This window comes from Drosophila nasuta, chromosome X (genome assembly GCF_023558535.2).
Source record: "Drosophila nasuta strain 15112-1781.00 chromosome X, ASM2355853v1, whole genome shotgun sequence".
NCBI lineage: Eukaryota > Metazoa > Arthropoda > Insecta > Diptera > Drosophilidae > Drosophila > Drosophila nasuta.
Window position 1 is genome coordinate 30141904 of NC_083459.1, and position 26768 is coordinate 30168671.

The 26768-nt window shown below is 34.8% G+C and overlaps 1 protein-coding gene across 11 annotated transcripts; it reads left to right on the forward strand.

Moving 5' to 3' along the window:
- The first annotated feature begins 2332 nt into the window (after window positions 1-2332).
- LOC132796804 (protein sex-lethal) lies at window positions 2333-26248 on the forward strand. Of its 11 annotated transcripts, none has more exons than XM_060808104.1 (9): window positions 2333-2348; window positions 8021-8873; window positions 13555-13600; window positions 15126-15464; window positions 15537-15644; window positions 15715-15896; window positions 16191-16414; window positions 20299-20364; window positions 22465-26248. In XM_060808104.1, exons 2-9 carry the CDS (start codon window positions 8800-8802, stop codon window positions 22527-22529), a joined length of 1104 nt encoding a protein of 367 aa, XP_060664087.1. In that variant the 5' UTR covers window positions 2333-2348; window positions 8021-8799; the 3' UTR covers window positions 22530-26248. The 11 variants fall into 11 exon arrangements, with proteins under 11 accessions (XP_060664087.1, XP_060664089.1, XP_060664093.1 ...); XM_060808106.1 differs by lacking the exon at window positions 2333-2348 and adding an exon at window positions 12200-12431; XM_060808110.1 differs by lacking the exon at window positions 2333-2348 and adding an exon at window positions 12200-12431 and having other exon boundaries at window positions 15150-15464.
- The last annotated feature ends 520 nt before the right edge of the window (window positions 26249-26768 follow it).

Consider the following 26768-nt stretch of genomic DNA (forward strand, 5'->3'; position numbering starts at 1 on the left):
TCACAAAAATTGAATTTTCTCGAAAACGGCTTAACCGATTTGAATAAAACAAAAAGCAAAATATTTATCTATTTGATTCGAATAGAATGAAATAGCGCGACATGGCCTATAAGTTCTGCAAATATTAAGAATAATTTGATGATAGCGTTAACATAAAGTTTTGCCGCTAACAGTGATCAAGTAAACTGCAAAATTACGATTTAAATAAGAATATTTAATTGCGTATATTTATTAATTATAACAAAGTAATATATATATAAATAGAGTATTTAAATGTAATTTTAAATTATAGTAATATTTGTTTCATTTAGTTATTTTCTGCAAGTATTTGAAGTCCCGCCAAAGTCCAAATGGTGTTATTTAACACTGACTGGTTCCACGCTGGTTCCAGTGATTTGATGCACCTGCGAAATGAACTTGTTTTTGCGGGTTAGGAAAAGGTCAATTTTCTCAAAAACAGAAAATTGGATTGCAACCAAAATTGCTATATATCTTCCTTATAGTTGTATCTACGAAAGTATAATGTGCGCTATGGCCGACAAGAAAGTCAAAAAAAAGTTACGGTCATTAATCGGTAGCATTGATTTTTTGTGCTCATTTTGTATGGCTGGCTGGAGCTGAGGTTATCGTACTTTTTCTCAAATATCTCAAAAACGAAAAGTTTTAAAATTATGAATTTTTGAGGGTATATTTATAATACAATACTCTATAACTTGTTATAAGCCGATTTGGCCGACAACTCGTCAAAGCCGAGATATTTGCAAAAATGTTGCTACCCCAATTTTTCAATCACGATTTTAGTGCATAAATACTACATGAAATTTGACGAACATGGATTTAATAGAAAGATAATTTAATTTTCTATTGTTTTGCATTCAAACTTTTTTAATTTTAGTTTAAATACCACGTAAAAAGACGAAAAAAAGAGTTTTTTTTAGCCGATATTTTTTTATCGATATGTGACGCTAAAGTTGCGGAGCTATCTTGATGCACATAGTATCTACCGCTTGAGAATGTGCCTGCCCGTTTATGTGACTGAAAAATACTGTATCCAACTTGAGGTCGCGACAAACGCTCTAATTTTGATTGCATTTTTTAAATTATTTTTTTTATTAATCCGAAGTTTCCTCAAAAACTACAAAAGCTATTTGAAAAGCTGCATTATTATCATTAATAAAATATGACTAGTATTTACAGTATATTTTGAAATTGCTGCTAACGAGAAAAACATCGATGCATCGATATTTCCATCATCGATGTTGTTGCTCCACCACTTCTGCTTTCCTACAGTTCAGTATCATTTTGTCGGCTGTGAAGGAAATTTGTAGCGCCGCGCGCAGTGCATTTTTTTTTCTGGTAACCTTTTTTTTTCCTCAACTTTGTACTGTTTTCTGTTTTTTTTTCTTTTTTTTCTCTTCTGCAACTAAAACTAAAAAACAATGCAATGCAATATTTCGTATGCGTTTTAAATAATCGTTCGAAAACGAAATAATACAAATAATAAAGACACCATATTGACGTGTAAAATCGGAGGATGAAAGCCAACTTAAAAACAATATAATATACATACACGCATACACACAGAAGCACAGGCACAAGCATACACACGTATGCAGGCACATGCGTGTGTGTGTGCTTGTACATTCATTTTGTTCGTGTGTATGTGTGCGTATGTATGTACTAGGCCCACAATGGGTTTTAGCGTGACGTGAAGTGTATATAAAAAAACGCAAAAACGAAAAATGAATCGACGAAAAAGAGAAAATGGGAAATACGAAAACACGCAGACAATTTGTGAAATAAACGCAAACCAAAATATTGCACATCCAAATTTACATATCGCAAGAAATCTCGTATATTATTAAAAATGCTCTTCAAATAAAATATGATTTTGATTTATTTAACATTTTTTTTTTATTGGTCACATTCATATATTTACTACACAACAACACGACGTGCATATTGTGAATGTATGATGTATGCATGTGTGTGCGGCGAGCGAGGCAACGAGTAGTAAGAAGAAGAGCAGGGTAACAGAAGAAGCAGCAGCATTTTCACAGTAACTGTAGCAGTTGAAGTTACTCGTTGTTTTTGTTTTATTTTTTTCCGCTCCATCATTTGTTAGTGTCCAAAAGCAACAACAACAAATAAAATTCACGGGCAACAAACACAAAAATTATAAAATATAAATTGAAAGTGCATTAAGTTTTGTGGTGTTTACAAATCAAGCTGATGATGTCTGTATGTGTTACATACATACATAAAATGGAACCAACACTGTTACAGTGCCTGCGATAAGTTTTGTGGCCACCCCATCATATATTTCTCTGCATCTCATTTTCGCTACCGTATGTATATGTTAATCAAAGAAAATAAAACAAAATTAAATATAGTATATTATGTGTGCAGAAGAGAAGTGTTTGCATACTTTTCGCATGCACTATAAGTATAGCTAGATGATGAGGAGAACAAAAACAACGAAAATGGCAACGGCAACGAGCCGCTGAAAACGTACGCGCGCACTCACACATACACATGTACACAGACGCACACAGTGACAACGTCCTCGTTCAGTGAGGCCGCCACCACTCGCTGTGTTTAGCAGCGGCAGCGTCGATGACGAATGCGTGTGAGTGAACGCAGTGTGTATACACGTTGTACATATTGCATGTATCTATGTGTGTGTGTGCGCTGCTTACTCTGTTTACCGCACCTCGCAACGCCGTTATAGACTAGAGTTTGCAGTATATACTACATATATTTTTGCTCTTTTTCTAATTCTTAAAGTTGGTCTCTTTGTTTTTTTATTTTTTTTTGCTTAACGTAGCAACAACAATAACAGAAATAATAACAAAACACATGCATACAGTAATGTATGTACATATTTGTATGTATGTGTGTGTTTGCGTACGCTCGCTCGCAAAAGAATTCATTCTCCATGTTCGCAACGTGGGTAAAAAAAATTCGGTTCAGTCGCCTGTTCTTGTTCTTTTTTGGGCTGCGCTCATGTTATACATATAAAACTACCATTTTGCTTGGTTAGGGGATAGAAAGGCGAAAAAGGGAACAACACACTTGCAAGCTGCAGCAGCCGCAAACGCAGCAGCAGCAGCAGCGAGCGACGCCGACAGCGAGAGCAGAACACAACAACGACAATAATAATGCGCGTGCATACAGTCGCGTCCAGAAAAAGGTTGACATGTGCATGCCAGCTCGCTTACTGCGTACCTGAAAACTTCCTTTCCCAGTGGTTGAAATTTAATGCACACTTATTTTTGTCCCCTTTTCGTCTACCTACTGAGAGTATTTCCTTTTGCGTTTTGTATGTCCTGTTTGTTCATTTCCGGTTTTGAGACGATCAGCTGTCTGTAAATTTCCATTGCCGATGACATTGTCGATTTCAAATTGGCAAATTATCTAGATATGTTTTTAAGATAAACGATGAAAATATTCCACATATTGTAATAACTTGACATTATATAAAATCGTAGATAATATTAATCGATAATGACAATTTAATTTACAAATGTTTGTTTTCGTACAAAACATAAATAAATACAAATTCGCCACATCTGGCAACTCGCAGCTGTCAACACTATTGCTGCCAGCGACTGTTACACCAGCTGTTATCGTCTATTATTTTCGTGTTTTGCATTTGTTTTTATCCCAAGCGTGCAAGAAGAGATAAGATAACAAATCGAAAGTCTGTCTGCAATTGCACGTATCTATAATTGTTTGTTGTTTGACATGCATATAAACAATAATAATTACAATAATTGCAACGGCAATTTGCCGTTCTAATTTTATTCTAACAGTCACGTCTCTGCTTCTGAGCGATCATAAATATTCGTTCTTTTTGGCATAAACAGATTAACTGTGCGTCCGTTTTAATTACTTGGATTTAAATCGATTTGATGAGCTGATTTTTCCATTGAAGAAAATGTGTAAAAATATGCAAGCTCGCCATATCTCTCTTTCTCTCGCTTTACATGCAGCAGCTGTCGTGAGAAAGAGCGAAAGGGAGAGGGAAACATCATTTTGGACAGCAGCTGCATAGTTGGTATTTTTTGATGTATCTCCATTTCATTACTCTTTCTCTCCACTTCCTTTGGCGGCCATTCGCCTTTCAAGCGCAGCGATCCAATGCTCGTTAATTATACCTGTATTTGTTGTCTTCTCGTTACTTGTTTGTTGTCCAGTGTGCGGGAGCAGCAATCGCCGCATTGCAAAAAAAGAAAAGAAGAAAAAAAACATGACCAGTTTCACAAAAGTGCAATAACATTTAGCTGTTAACGTAACAGCAACAACAAGAGCACAAACAATGACTAACAGTAGTCAGCTGGAATGCCGGCTCTCACTCAATCGCTCGCTCTCTTTCGCTCTTATGCATTGCTGCGATGATCTTGTGTTTAATTGTTGTCTGGCAACGCCGTACGCTTCATTCACAGCTGAGCAGCTCCCTTAATTGTTACGTCTGCTCTTGCAAGTGTGTGCGTGTTTGTGTGTGTGTGTGTGTATGTGTATGTCATTGCCTTGACTGAATTAATGTATGAGCGTATTTTTTGCTGCTGTTATCAGCAGTTGCATTCACACACACACGCACACAATCATAGCAACCACGTCGCATATGTTTACCGAATTTGTGGTCAAAGCTCAACTGTTGTTTTTTGCCTTGTCTTTTGTTTTTGCTGTGTGTTTAGATCGTGCAGATGTTGTCGTCGCCCTTGCTCCACCTGTCTCTTCAGTAGTCTCTGCTGTCAGCTACGTGCTGTTGCCGTGTGACTTTCTTTTTCTTCATTCACTCGTGCTGTGTTTCTTCATTTTTTGACATTTGCTTTCACCGTATACAACAGCTTGTGTTTTACATATCTACTTCATACACTGTATTCTCTGTTGTTCGTTCCTTCTAGCTGTAGTTGTTTTTGTGAGTTAGGGAACTCTTAAGTGTTCTGGCCGTTTTTCGCAGCAGCCCGCAGCTATTACCACCACTTGACACCCCGTCCCCCACCACCACCTGCTTGCTGTCCAATAACAGTGCTCCCAAATTGTTCTCTCTCTCTGTCTTGCTCGCACTGGCATTTGCTTTGCATTTCCGTCTGTTTCGTTCGTTATTTACTCGCGCTGCCTCAACTCTCTTTTGTATGTATTAGTGTGCGTTTGCTTTTTGACAAATTGTGCCGTTACATAGAGAGTTGCTCTGTGTGTGTGTGTGTGTGTGTGTATAATGCTCTTATAAACATACACATACAGACTCACTGGCAGTTGCTTTTATACTCGACTTGCTTTTAACCCCCCTTCGTTGCTCCCTTTGGCCGGTCACGCAGTCAGCTACGCATTTATTGTCCAGCTGATGTAGAAGGAAGGGTGAGGAGGTCGGAAGTAGGATTGGTGGGGGGGTTGGCCTGTCCTCATTTTAGCCTCGCAACTTTTTCGTCTACTTTTCTTCCTTACTTTTTTTTTTGGAGTGGGACATGCGCCGCAGAGACTGTTTCGCCCACCCCACTTTTCCCCCTCGCTACAATTGCATTTCGCTTTGTCGTTGTCAAATGAGAAAAAAAAAGGGGAGGAAGAAGAAGCTTGAACAACTTTCGAGGCTCTTGAAGGGATTTGCAACGCAGTTGGAACTTCGCCAAAAAGGACTCGTAACGCGTTGATGATTTGTTTCTTGGCAACTTCTTTATGCGATTTATAAGCCAGCGAATTATCTTTAAATATAATATCTCAGCTTGAATCTGTGGAGAATTTAATTGCCCTAGCTATATATTTTATTATAATTGTTTTGTTTTATTTGTGATATTTATTTCTGATTCAGCCTTAATATCTTCTTCGCCATTGGGGATTCTTTATGATGTGATTGTATTCATTTTTTTTTGTTTCTTCACAATGTGAGTTTCCTTGATTTCTTTTTAGGTTTCAATATGATATATTTAATTTAATTTTTTGTTGTTTTATTTGTGATGTTTAAATTTGTTTTCTCTTTATTTATTTACTTTTTTGTTTCTCAAAACTATATTTTATCAAATTCGTTTTATATGGCTTCTTTCTAGAAGATCGTGTATGATTTTGTTTTACAGCTTTTCCAACATTTTTGCAGCTGCAACAGTTTCTTCGTAATATTCCGTTCCTTAAGTTGCCGAAATTTCCTTTTTGGGCTCATATCGCGTTTTCTAGGTATTCACATTTTTGGCTAGCTGCTTTTCCAGCTGCCGATTTCGCCCGCTCAATTAGCATATATATATTATATATCACCTGCTTTTTCGCGACCTTTTGCCAGGCAGCTGCATTCTTTGTTGACCCTCCTTCTATGGATTTAATGGATGCATTTGTAATCCTTCCGAATCCAGCTGGACAAATTGTTTTATATGGCCACCATAAACAAGGATTTTTAATTTGATCAATTTTGATTAATGCCATATAATAATAATATTTATTAGGGATTAGGGATTATTAGCTCACCATCAAAAACTAAAATTTTTAATTCTTTATAGTTATCATTTGATTTTTTTTAAGGGATTTCATATTTCTTTTTATTTTCTATTAATATATGATCGATTCTCTAATATAGATTCAATTTAGGCTAACTTAGTATTTTATAGTAGGTAAGAATATAAATAAATATTCTATATTCATTTAGAATTTAAGATTGATAAAAATGAATAGTAATTAGTTCAATATTTATTATCCAGTTCATTTAATTGTATGGATAGATCCATATAAAATATTTCTATTCTGTTTTTATCAGTAAGTGAAATTCTCTTCGATCTTTCGGTATAATTTGTTCGTAATTAGCTGTGCTAATTGATTCCTTTGATTGATTCCTTTGAAAAATTAATACATAGGGCGGCTGCTTTCGCTGGGTTTCCATGATTTGGGCCAAAAACATTGCAGCTTGCTTCCACATAAATCAGTTTTTGCAGCTTGCAATTTTCCACCTTGTCAGCCAAGCAGCAACAAGCTTCTAAGAAGCCAAGACATCTGCCTGAATTTGACGTCTGCTTCTTTTGCAGCCGGCAAAAAGAAAAGTCGAGCTAAATCGATGGCACGCGTTCTTTCTTGGTAGATCATAAAATCCCGGGCGGATGATAATAAAACTGATCGGGTGGGTGATCGGCGATTAACAGGTAGCGCACGCTTCTGGCACGCGTGCATCTTGTGCCAAGGGATCGCAGGTAGTCTTCACCTTTACCTTCTTCACCCACTCCTCTCCGCCCACATCTCGGCGGCAGGACGATCGTGGCAGGACATTTGCATAAATAGCTTGAGCTAGCGCGATGAGAGTTCAGTTGAGTTTCACTCGTGTCAAGTCTAACTTGTGTTCAACATTGTGATCTATTCTTGTGTGTGTCCTTAATTTTCTTTTGTGTGATATAATAATTCTATAATGGATTTCAATTTCGATTCTGTGACCCCCTCATCGACCATGTCGTCATTCTACGACTTCAAGCTGGCAAGGTATGTGCCGATCGTGATATTCTCATTATCTTTTCTACATTTGTTTTAAACGCAATTTGCAATGCTTTTTGGTTCGAAATGTTTGCTGGGTCAATTTTATGTATTCTAAACAAATTATATACATATTTAGTTTAAGTTCAACTGAGGTCACTTAAATTTCAATTTAAGAATTTTATTTACCAAATCCAAAGAAGGTGACAACTCTGCTACTTTCTTTTAGGAATGGTAACCAACTGAGAAAAAGAGATCATTCAGTTGATTATAATATATTTTTTTTTTTTAGAAAAGTTGACAACTCTGCTCGCACACACACATACGTATAATTAGTTAGTATCTCTTTAGTATTTAATTTGGTATCAAAGTCAGATTCGCTCGTCGCACAAACACACACATCTACACACCACATACGCATGCACACACACACACACATACACATTCACGTCACGCACGAAAAAAATCAAAGAAAGAAAAAAGAAAATTGCACGTCTCTTTTTATCATATGTTAATTTCCTTACCGATTTCTCACCTTTCACCCCCCAACCAACAACAACAACTACAACAACCATAGTAACAACAACAACAACACAGCTGAGCGCGCCAACAACAACAACAGCAACAGCAACAACGACAGCCACAACAAAGAAGAAGATCCAACTACAGCAACAACTACAAAGAACAACAACTTCCCCCACCCAAAAACAGAATATATACGAACTATTTGATACTAACGCGTAAGAGAGGGATATATATATATATATATATGACATAACTGTTTCTGCTGTGGCTGCAAAACGAGAAAATAAAGGAGCAAGTTGAAGAAGAAGCAGCAGATACTAGAGCAACTATTACAAAGAAAGTTGCGAGAGCGCCAAATTGTCTACGAGAGCGTCGTTGCTCTCGCCAGACACACACACCAACAAACAACAACAAGAAGACACAAACGGAAAGAGAGAGAGAGAGAGCGTAGTAACATACATAAACTGACTCCATACACACACACACACTCACACACAGCAATACTCTCTCTCGTCGAGCAGAACAGCAGCTGGCAGCTGAGAGCGCTGAGCGCCAATTGAAAAAAAAAAACGATACGAGAGAAGCACATCGATCTTCGATCACTTGCAACAACTTGCATGCGAACTGAAAGCAAGTGACCGAGATACGAGACAGAGAGAGAAAGAGAGAGAGCAGTTTAGACTACGCCTTCGATAACAGACATTGCTGATATTATCGATAAATAATCTTCCGTTACCTTCAAAACACGTAAGGTGCACACGTTGAGAGTATTTTTTTTGGGTGTCCAACAACAACAAAAAAATTACTCGTGCACATACACACTCTCAGGATATGTACGGCAACAATAATCCGGGTAGTAACAATAATAACGGTGGTTATCCTCCATACGGTTACAACAAGTCGAGGTAAATTTTAACTTCAGTTTCTTCATTCAACCTCCCACCATATCAAGTAAAAAAAAAAAAACATACAAACTTACTTTCCTACCCCACCTCCCCCAAAACTTCCCCGAAATTCCTTTCCAACATCCTTTCAGACAAAAAAAACACAAACATAACGTACTTCAAAACAACAACTACACATGCAATTTTTTTCGACTCCCAGTTAACAAAACTATATCAAAAAAATGAAATCTAAATCTAGGAAAAGTATTTTTTTTTTATTAGTATTTAAAATTCGATGCTCAAATGGGCAGTATTTTTTTTTTATATGTTAGACGTCACTTTTTTTTTGCTAGGTTGATCTTGCAACCTTCGCAGTGTATGCATTGATACAATATATACGACATGTGAGGAAAAGGTTGGTCTGTATGTGTGCAGGTAAAGGAGGCGGCGGGGGCGGGGGCGACGTTTGTCACAAGGCATTTCCTGCTATCGATTTGCTGCCACCCCGCCCCTCTCAATATCGAAAGGCCTCCACACAACAATATCCGTTCATCTGCTTAAAAGAAAAACAAAAAACAATCCACACAAGACAACACCACCCCCCAACCCCCTCGTTTTCTTCCTCCATTGATACACACACATTGTTATATCTTTTTTTTATGTGTTCGTTTTGAAATATTGCGAAAACAGCAGAAAAATGTAACAACAATGGCCACTTGAGCAACGACAAAAACCAACAACAACAACAATAACAACTACAACAAAAGCTGCAAAAACTTTGAGAAGAACTAGAGAAAAAACCAAAAACCAAGAACTACATGAATAAGTAATATTAACCTAATAGATGTACTAGATTGTACAGCAACTAATTAACTAAATTAAGCACAAGGCTCCAGACTAACCGAAAACGTGCTCAACACATACACACACACACACACAAATAAACACACACTCTCATACAGCAAAAAGCAGTCAGGCAACTTTGTAATGATCCCTGTAATTTTAATTTAAGCTCATTCATTAAAAAAAAAACAGAAACACAACAAAACAAACACACACACACACACACACATGCATCCATATTCATTGCTCATTGATTTGACGTTGCCACACTTTTGAAAGTTGCGTTTTTGTTTTTCGGTTTACGTTTTTACGCCGTAGTTACGTTACGTTTAGAGTCATTGCATACGTCACCAGAGAGAGCACTTCAACTTCAACTTATCAATATCAATCCAATCTCTTATTATTATCTTCATAGTTGAACAGAGGACGCCATGTAAGATGTAAAAAGTAACTTAATAAGTTTAGCGTAACGTAACGGAAAGCCGTCGCGCAACGTTCTTCGTTTGTTTCGTTGTTTCGCCAAACTGTGTCTTGTGATAAACGAATGTTAAAATTCGCGCATAACGTAACAGTTACATTAACATTAACGTAACGTAAGCTTAACTCAACGTAACGCAAGTTCTTCCACTTCTCTCACGTGTTAACACTGCATTTAAATCCACAAAAACCAAAACCAAAAAAATATCAAAAACAAACAACAAGAGAGAGAAATTCGTAACGATGAAAAAGCGCGCTGCTGTAGCCACGATAACGATAACGATCATCTGATCCTGATTTCGATAACTCCAACCCAAGACCCCAGGGCTCCTCTCTCAGGGCTCTACCAACGGCCTTACAACGTTTTCGTGCGGCCTCTGCAACCTAAACTGTCTCACAATGTACCGGTAAATGTTGAAATACTACAAAAAAAACAAAAAAAACAAATAAGCAAAATCCAAATTAGACAAATGCAAATCATTACATATAACTTTTATTATGTCTTACTTTTCCATATATGTGTACATACATATAAATTGTTTATTTTTTGTTTATTGCTTTTGCGTTTTGCTTTACTATGTTTTCTTTTTTTTTTTTTTTTGTGTTACTCAACAACAAGAACCACTCGATAAATCACTCATATGCTCGTTATCACGCTCAAAAACATCGAATCGTTCAGTAAGCCTAAGCTCTCTACTATTTTATAAGACTGTTTTTTGCTGTACCACCCAACAAGACTAACAACAACAACTACAACACAACGAGAGTTGACCCGACCCATAAATGAATTACAAACCACAACAATAAGAACTTGTCGTCGTCGTCGCATCCTTGAGCGCTGCCAACTGGGGCAAATCTTTGTGGCGCCATTGTTGATGCTGCCTGCCTGCTTAATGATATGGCAACTCTCTGCTTCTCACAACTTCTTTCTTTGTCTCTCGCTCTATATTTTTGTTTTTGTTTGGCAAGATGGCGTCATTGCTCCTTTTTTTATAGCTAATTGCAATGCAAAAAAGCATTTCAAATTTATTGCACATACAAACTGGAAAGAATGTCAGAAAGAGATAGATAGAGAGAGAGAGAAAAGGTTAGAGCGAGAGCGAGCACATATCACGTGCGCTGCACTCATAAATTGTGTCAGGACCTTGACACGTGCTGCTAAGTAACAGAAGAGCAGCGGCAGCAGCGCAGCAGGCAACACTGTTAGTCTTAAGTTTATGTATTTGTCGCTGTTATGTATGTATGTAATGTTAACTTAGTGGTTTAAGCAGCAGCGCAGCAACAGTTGTTGTTGTAGTCATACGAACACACACTCACACACACACACAGTCCCTTACTCACTCACACACGCACACACACAGACACAGACCTGTCCTATATATGTCAATGCATACCTGTCGAAATTTGCCTATTAGCTATGCACATGTTGTGTGCGCATATGCTTGTCTCACTCACTCTCACGCACGCACTGCAGCAGCAGAGCAGCAGCAGAGCAGCAGCAGTTGCGACGCAACATCATTAAAAAGTCATGCAAATATTATTGCAAAAGCAATAATAACAGCAACAACAACAGCAGCAGCAAACAACAACACATCAATCAGCAGCAACGATAACAACAACAGCAAAGAATGTCAACAATTTTCAACAATCAACAATGTCAACAGAATCAACAATCAACATAACAGAAGCAGCAGCAACAGCAACAACAACAACAGCCGATAACAGTGCAGCAATAACAACAACAGCAGCAAGACTGCAATCATCATGTAGACCATCAACTGGTCTTTCTTTTTGTTGTTTTTTTTCAAGTGCTCTCCCAATATTTGATTTTTTTTTGTAACGAAAGAAAAAAAGAGAAGGAGTTTAAACTCGATGAAACCTTTTCAATATTCTTCCTCAATACACAGCTGGACAATTAAACGTACACACATACACACCTAAACAAAAACCCACACACACACACACACACAATCCCGAATTGATTTATCCCCACTGTACCGATAATGTCAGTTATTTTAATTGTGTAGACATCATTTCTTCCCACAGCGAAGCAGCATTATCAAGCGATCTCAACAGCGAAATCGAGAGACAGAAACGTTTAGTTAGTATGTAGTGAGGTTATATTTTATGGTTATTTTTTTTTTGAGTTAAGTTTTGCGTTTTGGTTTCGAAACAAGACCTTAAATCTGGTGTGATATATCAACTCACTCTGTGACGCAACAACAAAATGTTCCTTAAACGAAGACGCCGGCAACGCCTGTAAGTAAAAGACTTCTTGACATTTTACCAAATACTTTTAAATACTTAAAAAAAATAATGAAAAACAAAAACCAAAAATGATTAATAATGTTGTCATGCATCCCCCTAAGTTAAAAACTAGACACTAAAACCACACACACACACACACCTTCAATCAACAATCAACATCGCGGGATATATAAATCAATTTCAACAATATATGTATTTTTTTTGTATTTTTTCGAGTGCTATAACAACTATTTTTTTAAGTGATCAAAGTTTTCATACGAAAACTTAAATTTTTTTTGTATATTTTCTTTTATATTTTTTTTAAGTGAAACTTGCCTCAAAATTTCTAACAAATTTTTTTTTAAGTGAATAAAATCCACATCTTTTTTTTACATTTTTGTTAAAGTGAAATAAAAATCAAAGATAAAAATCAAAAGTGTTCCAATTTTTTTCAAGTGAGAAATGTGATCATTTTTTTCAAGTGTGATTTTAAAATAAAGTGTATTTTTTTTTCTTTTTGTATGGTGCTGAAAACAAAATTTGCAATTTTTTTTTAAATTTAAAAATACAGCAAAAGAATGTTTGACGAATCGTTTACTTTTTATACTCAAAAGTATATTGGGAAACGATTCTTAAAGTTGTCTATTGCAATTTTTTTTTCTGCCTTCTACACTCTGCGCCTAAAAGGCAGCTATAAATTTGATTCGATATCCGATATAATCGGAGATTATGCACTTCTCGAAATTAGTTTGTAAGCTCTATAGAATAATGTCTAGGTATGATGTGGATCGTCAAATGATTGACGATTGATTGAAGACGACACTGTTAGTATTTTTTTGAAGAGAGTATTAACAGTGTCTCGTGATTGACGTCAATCATTGAATCTGCTTTAAGTCTTTGGTATCATTTTCGTAAACTAATTAAGTTAGTACTATAAGATTATGCCATTTCTACATCAAACTCATTTCAAAGAACCAAAAGTAAATTGCGCTTTATAAAACAATCAATTATTATTATTATTCTTTATATTTGAATCATTTTGATTTCATCATTAAACGAAATCACATCATTTCCAAGATATGCTAACATTGTATTTTCTTCTCTTCAATCAATCAATCAATCGATCAATCAACAGCGGTGGGCGTGTATTTGGCATGTCGCATTCACTGCCTTCAGGAATGGTACGTATTGCATTATATAATTTAATAATCAAAATAAATTTTTGTATTTTATTTGAACATAAAGTTCGAAATCAATCAAAATCAAATTTCATTGCATGTGCAAAATGACAAAAAAAAATCTTAAAACCAAAAAAAAATAAATACTCAAAAAAAAAAAACAAATATTTTTAAAACGAATGTACAAAAAGCAATTTGCAATTGATAATTGAATTTTTGGTTTTCGGTTTTGTATGTTTATTCAATATACTTAAATTTATTCTAGTTGAATGTTATTGAGTTTGTCTCATTGAACGCTCTGGGGCACACGCTTAATCTTTAATCTCAAAATCGTTTTTTGTGGATGCTCAACATTTGATTTAAGCCAAAAATAAAAAGACAATACAAAAATACAACCAAAACAAATACTAATAATGAAATAAACTTGAACGTTAAAGTTTTGCATTTTGGTAAAGAAAAACTAAACAAAAGAAAACTAAACAAAAAGTCACCATAAAATACAAATACAGACAACAACAACAGCAACAACATCAACACAACAACAACAACAAGAACAAGAATAACAGCCAAAGAAAAAGAAAAAGCAAAAACAAAAATTATAGTCATTGCATACTTCTTAGCAGTGACCAAGCTCTTCCGTTATTTCCTCTGTTATTCAACCCACCCCCTCACTCAATCAATGGCAATACACACGTACACACACCTTACACACATATAAACGTACTTACACACACACACACACAACTGTGGCCTTAAGCGGCTTACAGCAAACAACATTTCGTTTGGTTTCGTTTCGTTTCGTTTTCTGTTCGCTTCTTTATTCTCACATTTGCAATTCCCTTTTTGCCTTTTTAAATGCAACGCTGAATGCCGTTAACTGTTTGCAGTTATTCATACTCTACCACACACACAAACACACCCACCCACACACATACACAAAGCTAAAGCTTCACTTCCAATGCTCTTAACATTTTTTTGCACTGGACGCCATTCAAATGTCTTAACATGCGACTGTTAAAATTCTGATTCTGAGTAGCTGTCAAACTGTTAAACTGAACGCAAAAGCACGCAACATGGCCACGCCACAAAATGTTATTGCACTAGGTGCCGTTAACAGGCCGCTGTTAAGTTCGAGTAGCAAACTGTTAAAACAATAAGAGTAACGCACGTTTTAAATTCACAAAAAAAAAACAACAAACATTTTCTCTTTGCCATTTTCTTCAAATTGTAATTGTAATGCATTTAAACAAATTTGTAGCGAATTTTAGCAGCTTAATTAATAATAATAACGAGTGCTTGTTGTTGTTGATGCTGCTGCAAAATGTTAATCGATAACACACGATAATTGCAAACTAATTATATCGAGTCATCCAGTCGAGTCAACGCCGTATCGTCCTGTTCTCTCTCTATCGACTATCGACAACAACAACAACTGCAATATTCCCCCCAACCACAAAAACTCTGTGCAGCGTTTTATGAGGCCTTCTCTCAACATTAGAATATCTTTGTATGGTTAATTTGATTACAGTCACGTTATGCGTTCTCACCACAGGACACAGAATTTACATTTCCAAGTTCCTCGTCCCGTCGCGGTTACGCCGATTTTCCGGGCGGCAATGGCGGCAGCGCCAATTCGCTGGGCGGCAACATTTGCAATATGCCAATGGCCAGCAACAATTCGCTGAACAATCTGTGCGGTCTATCGATAGGCAGCGGTGGCAGCGATGATCTGATGAACGATCAACGCTCCAGCAATACCAATTTGATAGTCAACTATTTGCCGCAAGATATGACTGATCGCGAGCTGTATGCGCTATTCAGAGCCATTGGACCCATCAACACGTGCAGAATCATGAGAGATTATAAGGTAAGTGATCGATTAATCGATAATCGATTATACTGAATACATTTTAATACTTTTGTTTGCTTTTCGTATTAGACTGGCTACAGTTTTGGTTATGCTTTCGTGGATTTCACATCGGAAATGGACTCGCAGCGTGCTATCAAAGTGCTCAATGGCATCACAGTGCGTAACAAGCGCCTCAAGGTGAGACAACATTTATTCCTCCCTCAGTTCTGGGCAACAACTTATTTGTATCTATCTATCTATTTCGTAGGTTTCTTATGCGCGTCCTGGCGGTGAATCGATCAAGGATACCAATCTGTATGTGACCAATCTGCCGCGCACGATAACCGACGATCAGCTGGACACAATTTTTGGCAAATACGGTTCCATTGTGCAGAAGAACATATTGCGCGACAAGCTAACCGGTCGTCCACGGGGCGTGGCATTTGTACGGTAAGTTGCAACGGTTCGCCAAAAATGCCTCTTCTACTATCTCATTATCATCGAAGCGCAAAAGATCGATAACACGCACATCTAATTTGTTAATCGATAATAATGCTAAACACACACACACATGAATACGTCCATTAATCATTCTCTCTCTTTCATTCTTTTGCCCCATTTCTTTTCATTTGTTTGCGCTTTGGTTTTATTTCTCAACATTTTCTCGCATCCATCCAATTTCAACAACAACAACAAATAATGATCGTGTGCAATCGAACAAACAAACCAATCACCCAATCACAGCTACAACAAACGCGAGGAGGCACAGGAGGCGATCTCGGCGCTGAACAACGTTATACCCGAGGGAGGATCACAGCCGTTGTCGGTGCGTTTGGCCGAGGAGCATGGCAAGGCAAAGGCGGCGCATTTCATGTCCCAAATGGGCATGGGACCACCGCAGGCGCCACCACCACCACCCCCGCCACCAGCGCACATGGCGGCTGGCTTCAATAATATGGTTCACAGAGGTAGATCATTAAAATCACAACAGCGCTTCCAAAAAACGCATCCCTACTTTGATGCACAAAAGTTTATCTAAACGCAAAAAAAAAACAGAAAACAAAAGTAACCCCAAAAACAAAAATCAACGTAACAACAACAAAAACAAAACAACAAAAAAACCAATCCCATCCCCCAACAACAACAACAGACCAGTCTATACATAACCATATTATGTATATACCTACCTATAAATAGATAACTATTTTTTTGACAAAACAAAAACAAAAACAAAAATGCGAAATCACGAAAATCCCTCTAACAACAACAACAACATAAACTACAACAACAAACAAATCACACGAACCATAACAAAAACAACTTAAGAATTAATCTATTACAATAATAATAATGTAAACAACTTTTTAGTTCTTTTTAGTTATTTCTCACTTAGGAAACTATCTCTATTAAAACAAAACAACAAAACAAAAACAAAAAATGAGTACATGAATACGATTTTGTTGCAATTTCTATTTGTTTTTGTTTCAAATGCAGAGAGAAAATGTGTTTGTGCATATATTATAATAATATATGGATGAGCAAATAATTATGACTACAAATTGAATTGTATATTTCACCTTTTAGTGTAAACTGATTTTTTAACAAAACTATAAAAGAAAAACCCCTAAAAAAAAAGAAATACAAACTAATTGCGTATTTTTAAATTACAATTAACTTTAGAAATTACTAACAAAAAAAAAACACAAAAATATATAAAAAAAAAAATAATGTAGAAAGAAACAAAATGAAAAACTTGCAAGGTTTTTTTTTGTTTTCTTTTTTGATATAGCTTTTCTTAAGACCCCCAAATTATAGTTTAGAAAGACCCCCTCTTAACATCCCCCTGACCCAAAAAAAAAACAATCACAACAACAATTATACACACATACATACAAATATACATATACAACAAGTAACAAGAGAATCGTAGAATGAAAGTTCAAATAATTCAAATATGCGAAGAAGAGAATAAACCGAATCCAAGTGCCGCAGAACCTTAAACAACGAGAGTGTAACATCTACAACAACAACAACAACTACAACAACTACAGCAACTACCAACAACAGCAGCAGTCGCAGCAGCAGTTATCGATAACTATCGAAGCAGCTAATATCAGCAAAGATTTTTTTTTTTTTTTTTTTTTTTTTTTTTGATGAGCTTAACGAGAAAGACAAAATATATCATATATATATTTTTTTACATATACATGCATATACGACAAATGTGAAGTGTGTTTGTGTGTGTGCAACAACGTACTGAAAGCAGCTCAAAAATACCCCACGTAATATAAAAGAAAAAAATCAAATCAATAAATAATAATGAACCTAAAAAAAAACTAAAAAATCTAAGAACGTGCATCAGTTTTTTTTTTTGACAATTTTTTTTATAGTGTGCAAAAGAAAACGAAATCAAATGAACATAACCTAACAAAAGCTGAACAGTATAATAATGAAGAAGAAGCGTTGCCTTTTTGTTACACCACAACTGTATATCCATCCCTCTCTGGCCCATAAGCAACAATACACAATCGTTCACATTTATGATTTCCAATATATTCTCCCAACGCCGCAACAAAAAAAATACCAACAACAATAACAACTCAATTCTTATCCTCATAAAGCTAAAAGAAAAAAAAAACAACAAAAAAATGAAAATGAAAACTTCTAGATAGTAATATATAGCTTATACCGTATATTGACTATATATAACGTAACTTTATAGCGTTAAATTTTAAATTATTTAGTTTGTAGTGCGTTATCAAAAGCAAAAGCAACAGCAACAACAACCACGCCGAGCAGCGACAAGCAGCGACATCAACAGCAAACTGCAACAACAACAAAAAACAATGATCTAAACACACATATATACATATATATTTATATATACATATAAATATATATATATAGTATATACTCTAATGTATATATTGAAAGAAAAAAAAAAAAAAAGCTAAACGCAAAAAAAAAAACTAAACAAATTTTTTTTATTTTTTTTTTTGTTTGTAATAACAAAAAAAAATTGCAAAACAAAGAATTGAAATGTGGGCCGTCGAAGAACTTAAGCGTCTTCTTCTTCCGATGCGTGTGTGCCTGTGTTCGTGTGTGTGTATGTGCGTGTGTATGCGTTTGTTCCTGCGTGTGCGTGTGTGTGAGGAGTGCTGCCATATTTTTTTCTCCTTTTTTTTGTTGTTCCACAATTAACCAAAAAGCAAAACAAAAACAAAACTGATGTCGCCGCCATATATCGACGACAGGTGGCGCTTCGCGCATCAGCAGCAGGTTTCTGTTCACAGCTCGCAAAGAATATTGAAAACAAAACCAAAAAAAAAAGCATGAGAGAAAGAGAGAGAGAGAGAGTTACACAGAGAGAAAGACTGACAGGGACAGGGACTATTGACTGTAATGAAAAGCTGACGTGGCGCATGGTAAGTATGCGCGCACTTTACAAAAGCCGATAACGGGGTGAATTTCAAAGTGTTATCGATCTAAACTCAAAACCATATCGATCACATTTGAAACCGTAGCCCGCAAACATATTTTGTTTATTTTTTTTATATGTGCTGAAAATTTTTTGATGTGCTCGCTCTACAACAATTTTTTTTTTCCAATTTTTTTTATTGTTGCCAAGAAAAAATTCTTTTAAAGTGTTACAAACTATTTTTTTTTTTCTGATCCATCCGAACAAATAATTGCCGAAATGCAATCAAAACTTAAAGTAAAACTCTGAAATGCGAATATAGGCAGACGCACACCCCTTTATCGGTTGCAGTGCCATAACGAGTATAAAAAAAACAAAAATTTACAAAAAAAAAAAATCTATCTACTTGTTAAAATAATTACATATATACATAAATGTTTTTTTTCATATTTTTTGCAAGTGTATCACGCATAAATAATCATACAAAACATTGTACGACTGGTTTTGTTCTCTTCCTATATTTTTTTTTTCCAACAAGTGATAAGTGTTGAGCGTTGGCTCCTTTCCTATAAATATTTATGATACTATACATACTATATAATTTTTTTTTTTTTTTGGTGCTAGCGTATAAGTTTACGCTTCTGAAAATATTACACACCTTATAGCAACCATTTAATCTGTTCTAAATGTCTCCATAATTTTTTTAACATTTGAATTCCATATTTTTTTTTATATGTGTGCCTGCAGTTTCAGTGTTAAGATAAAAGTTCTATGACAGAAGGAAAAATCAATGAAATTCAAGACTCATAACTCATACTAATTCTGAAGCTTGTACTTTCCCCCTTTGATCATCATCCTCGCAACAGGCGACAATTTTTTTTTTTTTTTTGTGATTTTGCTTAAATATTTTTGTTGGCTTTTTTTTTGTTTAAATTTTTGTTGTTGTTTGTTTGATTAGTTAAGTCTCTGAATCTTATGTCTTACAACTTTTTAGTTATATTATTCATACATTTTATTAGTTGAGGTTAGTTTATTTTATATAGCATAATCAATCGAACGATAAATTTATCTAGTTTTCTAGTTTATTATCTTTAGTATTCGAGTAGTTTGTGTTTTATATAAACTCTTATATATCTTCTATTTGTTGCCGTAGTAGAAGCACTAACCGGGTAACGGCATTATCTCTATTTTGCCACGCCCACTTAGTCAACTAACCTCCTCCGCCCCCCCAGTACTCATTTCATCATATATCTTATCGATTCTTCTACCTTTGATTTTTCTTGACTACAAACAAAAAAAAAAAAAAAAATATGAAAAGAAAAACCAAATGATATATATATAAATGTATAAAAAAAAATACCGAAAACTCAGTTGGCGCCGACAACTAACAAGTCGTACAATTTGTTTATTTTTTTTTTCATTTTTTTTTTATAGACGGAGCAATGGAAAAAATACGCTCATTATTCGATGCTATTTGCGATGCTATCTTTGGTCTCGATAGTAATTATTCCTTTTATATTCTCTACTATGCCTAATGATAATCATAATCATAATTCTTGTTTGTTTTTTTTTTTTTTTTTGAGAGCACAATAAGCAAATCAGAGTCTAAATATATATATGTATATATAATTTAAGTAGTTTAGAGACAGACAGACTACATTGCAGACACTTTCAAAATGGGCTGACAACAAATTGTCGATGTCGAAACAAGTAAGAAGTTGGCAAAAGAAGTGTTTCTCTTCTCTTCCAAAGTTATTCAGAGAAGTTCTCTATGCACTATTTTGCAGAGCTGTTGCTTCTTTCGTCCGATCTTCGTTGTCAGCCCAACTTGGCATTGGAATATAACATGACGTACATACATACATACAACACACACACAAACATGCTTCTATCCACACACTAAATACTACATAACATTCGACACTCAATCTATAAACAATATTTTTCTTCTTTTATAATCAATGCGAGCTTCAAATTCCGCCTCATGCTACAAAATTAAAAAAAAAAAAAATTGAAACTTCAGAAAGAACGTGCCATGTTTTTTACTCAACTTTTTTTTAGTTGCTCATCCTTCATACAGAATCGAAATCAAAATTTTGAAAACGAAACTGACAAAAAAAATATAATTCGTATTTATTTGACTCTCTCTCAAAAAAAAAAAAATAAGCGAACCAAAATTCTAAATTAATTCGAGCGTTATTTGAAAAAGTTCCAATTGCAAATATATTAAGAAAATTGTATAAAAATCGTAAGATGGTAAAATTCTGCGCAAAAACCCTAACCGAACTCTGCTTTCCAAAGATCATCTTCTCAAAACCTTTTGCTATTGCTATTAGTTTTGCTTGCGCGCTCAGATAAAAAAACAAATTTTATAATAACATCTAATAATAATGATAAAAACGACTTCAGCTCGAAGTTGATTTTTGGTTTTTGTGTGTGTTTTTTGACGTTTTGTATAACTTGCTCTATACATACATGCATATATCTAGCGAATTTTGACCATAATAATACAAATCTTCTCCCCCTTGCAACCTTCATTGCTGTCCGCTCCAAAGTGTCCGATCACTCACCAAATAATCACATCAACATTCAACAATAGCAACAACAATAATACTAATACTATTGATAATCTCATATACATAACTTAGCTCTTCGTGTCCCCGCCTCTCCCCCAAAACGTATGTGTTCAAATTTGTACTCTTTTAGATCGATCGTTTATCACTTGATTTGTTTTTGCTTGCCACGTTAATGTTGCACACACACATACATATGAGTGTGTGTGTGTGTGTGTGTGTCTCCATCATGAACATCTTCATAGAGAAAAGTTCCCTCCTTTCATAGCAGCGCTTTTATGTTGTTTGTAACTCTTCCTTTCCCAACCCCTGACTTTTCCTTTTGTTCCCAGAAAACAAACAAAAATCTGTATAAAACAAAACATGGCACGTTTAATAAACGAAAAATATAAAGTTTCCCCCCAAGAGATTACAGATTAACGCCAAATCTTCCGAGATCTTTATTCTTTTTTTTTTTTTTGTTATACGGTCGTGTCACGAAACCGACGACGAAACACGGGAAACTCAAAAGGAAAATTGCAAACACGTTTAAACAAAGCTGCAAACAACCAAAAAAAAAACTCGCATAAAAGTAAAACGCAAACGTTAAAAACCAAAAAAGAAACAAAACAAAAGAAGCTAAAGATAAACTACAGAAACAACAGCAATAACAACAGCACACACTAACCACACCCCTAAAACTTTAAACTCAAAACTCAAACTCAAACTCAAAACTTAAAACTAAACTCAACTCTTTTATATACTCGAAACTATAATTTTTTTTTGTAATAAGTCTGATTGATCACCTTAAGTTAGCGTATTTTAAGTGAGATTAGGGTTTTTGTCGAAAAGAAGAAAAACAATTAAACAAAATCTCAAATCATAGCTTAAAGTTAAAAGTATATAATGTTTTTTGTTAAGAACTTTTTCAAATAGACGTCAACAATATAAACAAATAACATTCTGTTACAATTTACTAATATATTTTTTCTTTTCATTTTCATTTTTGTTTTTTTGTTTTACTTAATTCTCATTGCGAATCAAATAGGTGACAACTTTGCCGATTTGCTTGATGGACTGTACCGCAGGAAGTACCATTATCCTTACTTATAATTGACGCCGCAGCAGCAGCAGCAACTGCAACTCTATCAGCAGGCGTGCGGCTTCAATTCCAACATCAACAGCATCATCAACAACAGCAACAACAACAGCAGCAGCAGCAACCACAATCTGAATCACAGCAACAATCACAATTTGAACAATAATCTAAGCAGCAGCAGTGGCAACATCAATCTAAACACCAGCAACAGCAACAGCAATAATATGTTGCAATATCATTCACATTACCAGCAACAGCAACAGCAACAGCAACATGAATCGCCACATCATAATTTTAACTTTAGCAACAATAATAATCATCATAATAATAACAATAATAATCACAACAGCAACAATGGTCAGCTGCCACGCCTGAGCAATGCTGCCGCTGCGCACAGTAGCAACAATCATTATCATCACAACAGCAACAGCAACATTGCTGCGCATAACAACAACAGCAACATCAACAACAGCAACAGCAATGGGCAACAACGTCAGCAGCAACACAATCAGCCGCTTGGCAACAACTACAATCAACAGCAGCAGCAACAACAACAACAACAGTTGCTGTCACGCCAGCAACATCAGCAGCAGCAGCAACAGCAACATAATCAGCTAATCAACAGTTTGCAAAGTTTGAGCCTCTCACCGCACAGCAATGGCAACAACAGCAACCACATCAGCAACAATCTGAGCAATTGTCTCAGCATGTCAACGCAGCAGCAACCATTGCATGACTTCCACAACAACTACAACATGGATCAGCAGCAACAACAACAACAGAAGCTGCATAAGCTGCTCGGCAACGGCAACAGTTTTCATCAAGCAACCGCAACTGTCACATCAGCAACATCAGCAACATCAGCAGCAACAACAGCAGCAGCAGCAGATGCGCCATCAACATCAGCAGCAGCTGCAAAAGCGAATGCAAATGCAAATGGCGCCTTTTTTGTGGCCGACATAACCTTAAAAACTGTCAATAGACTACAACTATAACGATAACGATAACCGATAACTGATAACTACAACTACATACATATAGAGAGATGTGTACACAAAACTCATCCATATACATTTATCAACTTTTTTTTTTATTAGCTACATTTATGTTCTCAACGAATACCAATCAAACATAAGTTTTTTTTTTTCGGATCACTTTTTTTTCGTTTAATTCTAAATGTTCCTCATTTATTTTATGTTTGTATTTTTTTTGTGCTTTTTTTGGGAGGAATCTTTATGTAATAGTAAATACATTAGCATTAGTTCCAAACACACACACACACACACACAGACATGTATTGGCTATATCAAAGTGAATTGAACAGAGAGATATATATACATATATAGAAAGAAAGAAAGAAAGAGAGAGAATACTATATCGATATGGAAATGTGAGGTATATCCACTGATTATTTTTTTTTTGCTTAACTTTAGGCAATCGACTTTTTTTTTCACATACAATTATTTATATATAATCTACATATATATATATTACATCTAAAACTAAAAAATATATATGTATAAGGCATAAGATTTGTTTTTTTTTTTTTATTATATTATAATATATCGATTGATTCTGTATCTGTGTATCTAAAAACCGACTTACTGAGGAACTATGCATATATCCAATTATCTAACTATATATATATATATATGTGTATTTATAGCTGAAGATCTGTTTATTTTTTTTTTTCATAATTTATAAATGAATTTTTTTTCGTATATATAAACATTATAATACAAATAACGTTAGCATGCTCAAGTTCAGGCTGTTCTTACCAACTACATATATAAAGAGAGACATGAGATGAAAGCGAAGGATGGAAGAAGTGAATGTGTAAGAGAAGAAGAGTAGGAAGTACGAGAGAGAGAGAGAGAGAGAGAGAGGAGGAGAAGGGTTTGGGCAGCACTGCCCGTTGCAGCCCGCCCCACAGAAAAAGGAAGAAGGGGGCGGGCAGCTCAAATGTGCAGCTTATTTGGGGGGTGGCAACCCTTCCCCCCCGTAACCTGTTGTTCAACCAGACAAAATTACAAGAAAATATCTAATTTTTTTTTTTGCATAGTTTGTAAAAGAATTTTTTTCATAATTATAAACAAAAAAACACAAAGAAAAAACAACTTGAGCATGTTAAACACACACATTACATTAAAAGAAAAGAAAAGAAAAGAAAAAAACACAAGAGGAAAATGGAAAAGGAAAAGTAAAGAAAAAGTAAAAAAAAAGCACGTGATAAAATGTAAAGAGGAAAAAAAGCAAAACACACAGAACGAAATGCAGAATTATATTTTGAAATTTTTATTTTTCTATGGGCGTGGCTAAAAAGAATTGTATTTTATTTTGATTTCATTTGTCACATTTTAATTTGGTTTTTGTTTTGATTTTCGATTTTAAACAAAATGCCACGTCCAAAAATTACGTAAATCAAATAAAAAATAACTGAGAACAGTTTTTGGCTGAGAAATGCGATAATGACGATATTGATGATCTTCTTTCAAATTTCTATGATACAATTTTGATTTTTATAATTTATGATTTTTGATTTTTGGTATGCATTACGAATAAACGAGCAACAAAATGTGTAGATCTTTTATTTTGTAAACACACACACTCCCCAAAAGAACTCTCACATACAATTATCCAAAATTTTACTTTATTTTTAAATAATGATTTAACAATTCGAGTGAGGAACAAACACACACACACAAATTTTGAATCGAAACATACATTATATAAATAAACATTTCCCAAAACAACTTTATTTCAATTGGTTTCTTTATTTTTTTTAATCTAATATATATTCAATACTCTAATTAAGTCTCTCTTAAGAAAGTTGGATTGGCTTCGGACCCATCGAAGATTTAATGCCCTTGCAGTTGATCGTATTGTAATTCTTCCACTTGGATACTAACGAAAGTTCAGGAATATATATATACATATATAGAGAAATATATAATCTAGTTAAGGCCTGCAAGGGAATAAAAACAGGAAGGGAAGAGCCAATTTAGTTTTGCGAATGCAACAACGAAGCAGAATCCAAACCCCATTTAGGGGTAAAACTAGCATTTAAGAGTTAAGATGGACAAAATAAAAAAGAAAAAATCACAAAAAAAAATTAAGATTGAGGCAAATATTGTTAAATAGCATATAAAGAAATATTTTTTTTTTTGCATACATACAGCTTGGTTGTGCTGAGTACGAAACATTCTAAAGACAAAAAAGAAACAGAGAAAATCGACAAGAAAACAGAATATACCAAAGTAAATAGAGATTTTTTTTTTGCTAATAATAAATAATAATATTGCATACACAACTAAAATTTAACAGTTGAGCTGAGCTGGGCTGATATTAAGAGAGGAATGTGAGAGGCAATGTGAGAAGTTGTAGGAGACTAGAACCGATAAGGAACAATCTTTCTTGTAAGGAATGGGAAAAAGGAACAGAAGGGAAAATGAGAAAGAAGCCAGTATTAAAAAAAAGTTAAGTTAAATTAGAAACTAAGTGTGGCAAACTGGAAATGTTATTCCGAAGAGTGAAGAATGGAAGAGAAATCGCAGAAGCACAATTAGCAAGCGCCTCTCTCAGCGCTTCTCACTTCTCTCAGAGTGGTGTCAGTCTCATATAAGTATACAGCACATGGTACGTTAACGACATTGACACGACATTTGTTAGTTGTCGCAAACAATCGTAGTTACACAACAGTCACAGTTCACAGTTACAGCAAAAATAAAAAATACTATAAATAAAAAAAAAATGAATACTCAACCAATCGTAGCCTTAGCTTGTAATGAAATATCGGATTAATCCACTTAGCACTTAGAGTCTCGTCTCTCGTGAATAGTTCTAGTTAAGCAAATGCGAACATTTTTTTTGTCTTGTCCAATAATCAATAAACATAGCTTAAAGGGTCTCATCAATTGTTCAAGTTAAGAAAATCAGAAGAAAAAACACAAAAATTAAAAAAATATAAAAATTAAAAAAATACAAAAAAAAGAACTACATAAAGTAAAAACTAAAAAACATTTTTTTTTTCATAAAGATAAGATGATTTTTTTTCGGTGTATTTTTTTTTAAATCAACATTTTTTGAGCATGTGTAAAACCCAATATTTTTTTGTAGTGCGGACACATACATAAACATAAACATGTTTTTTTTTAATATTTTAAACTAGATACGAGGAAGAAGATATTTTTGTTCTTAATCATAAGCAGCCAAGCTAATTTTGTTGTATAATTTTTTTGATCGACAAATTTTTT

Coding starts and splice junctions, on each gene's coding strand:
- LOC132796804 (XM_060808104.1), top strand. CDS start 8,800: ATGTACGGCAACAATAATCCGGGTAGTAACAATAATAACGGTGGTTAT. Junction 8,874..13,554: donor TACGGTTACAACAAGTCGAG/GTAAATTTTAAC, acceptor ATCAATCAACAG/CGGTGGGCGTGTATTTGGCA. Junction 15,645..15,714: donor TGCGTAACAAGCGCCTCAAG/GTGAGACAACAT, acceptor TCTATTTCGTAG/GTTTCTTATGCGCGTCCTGG.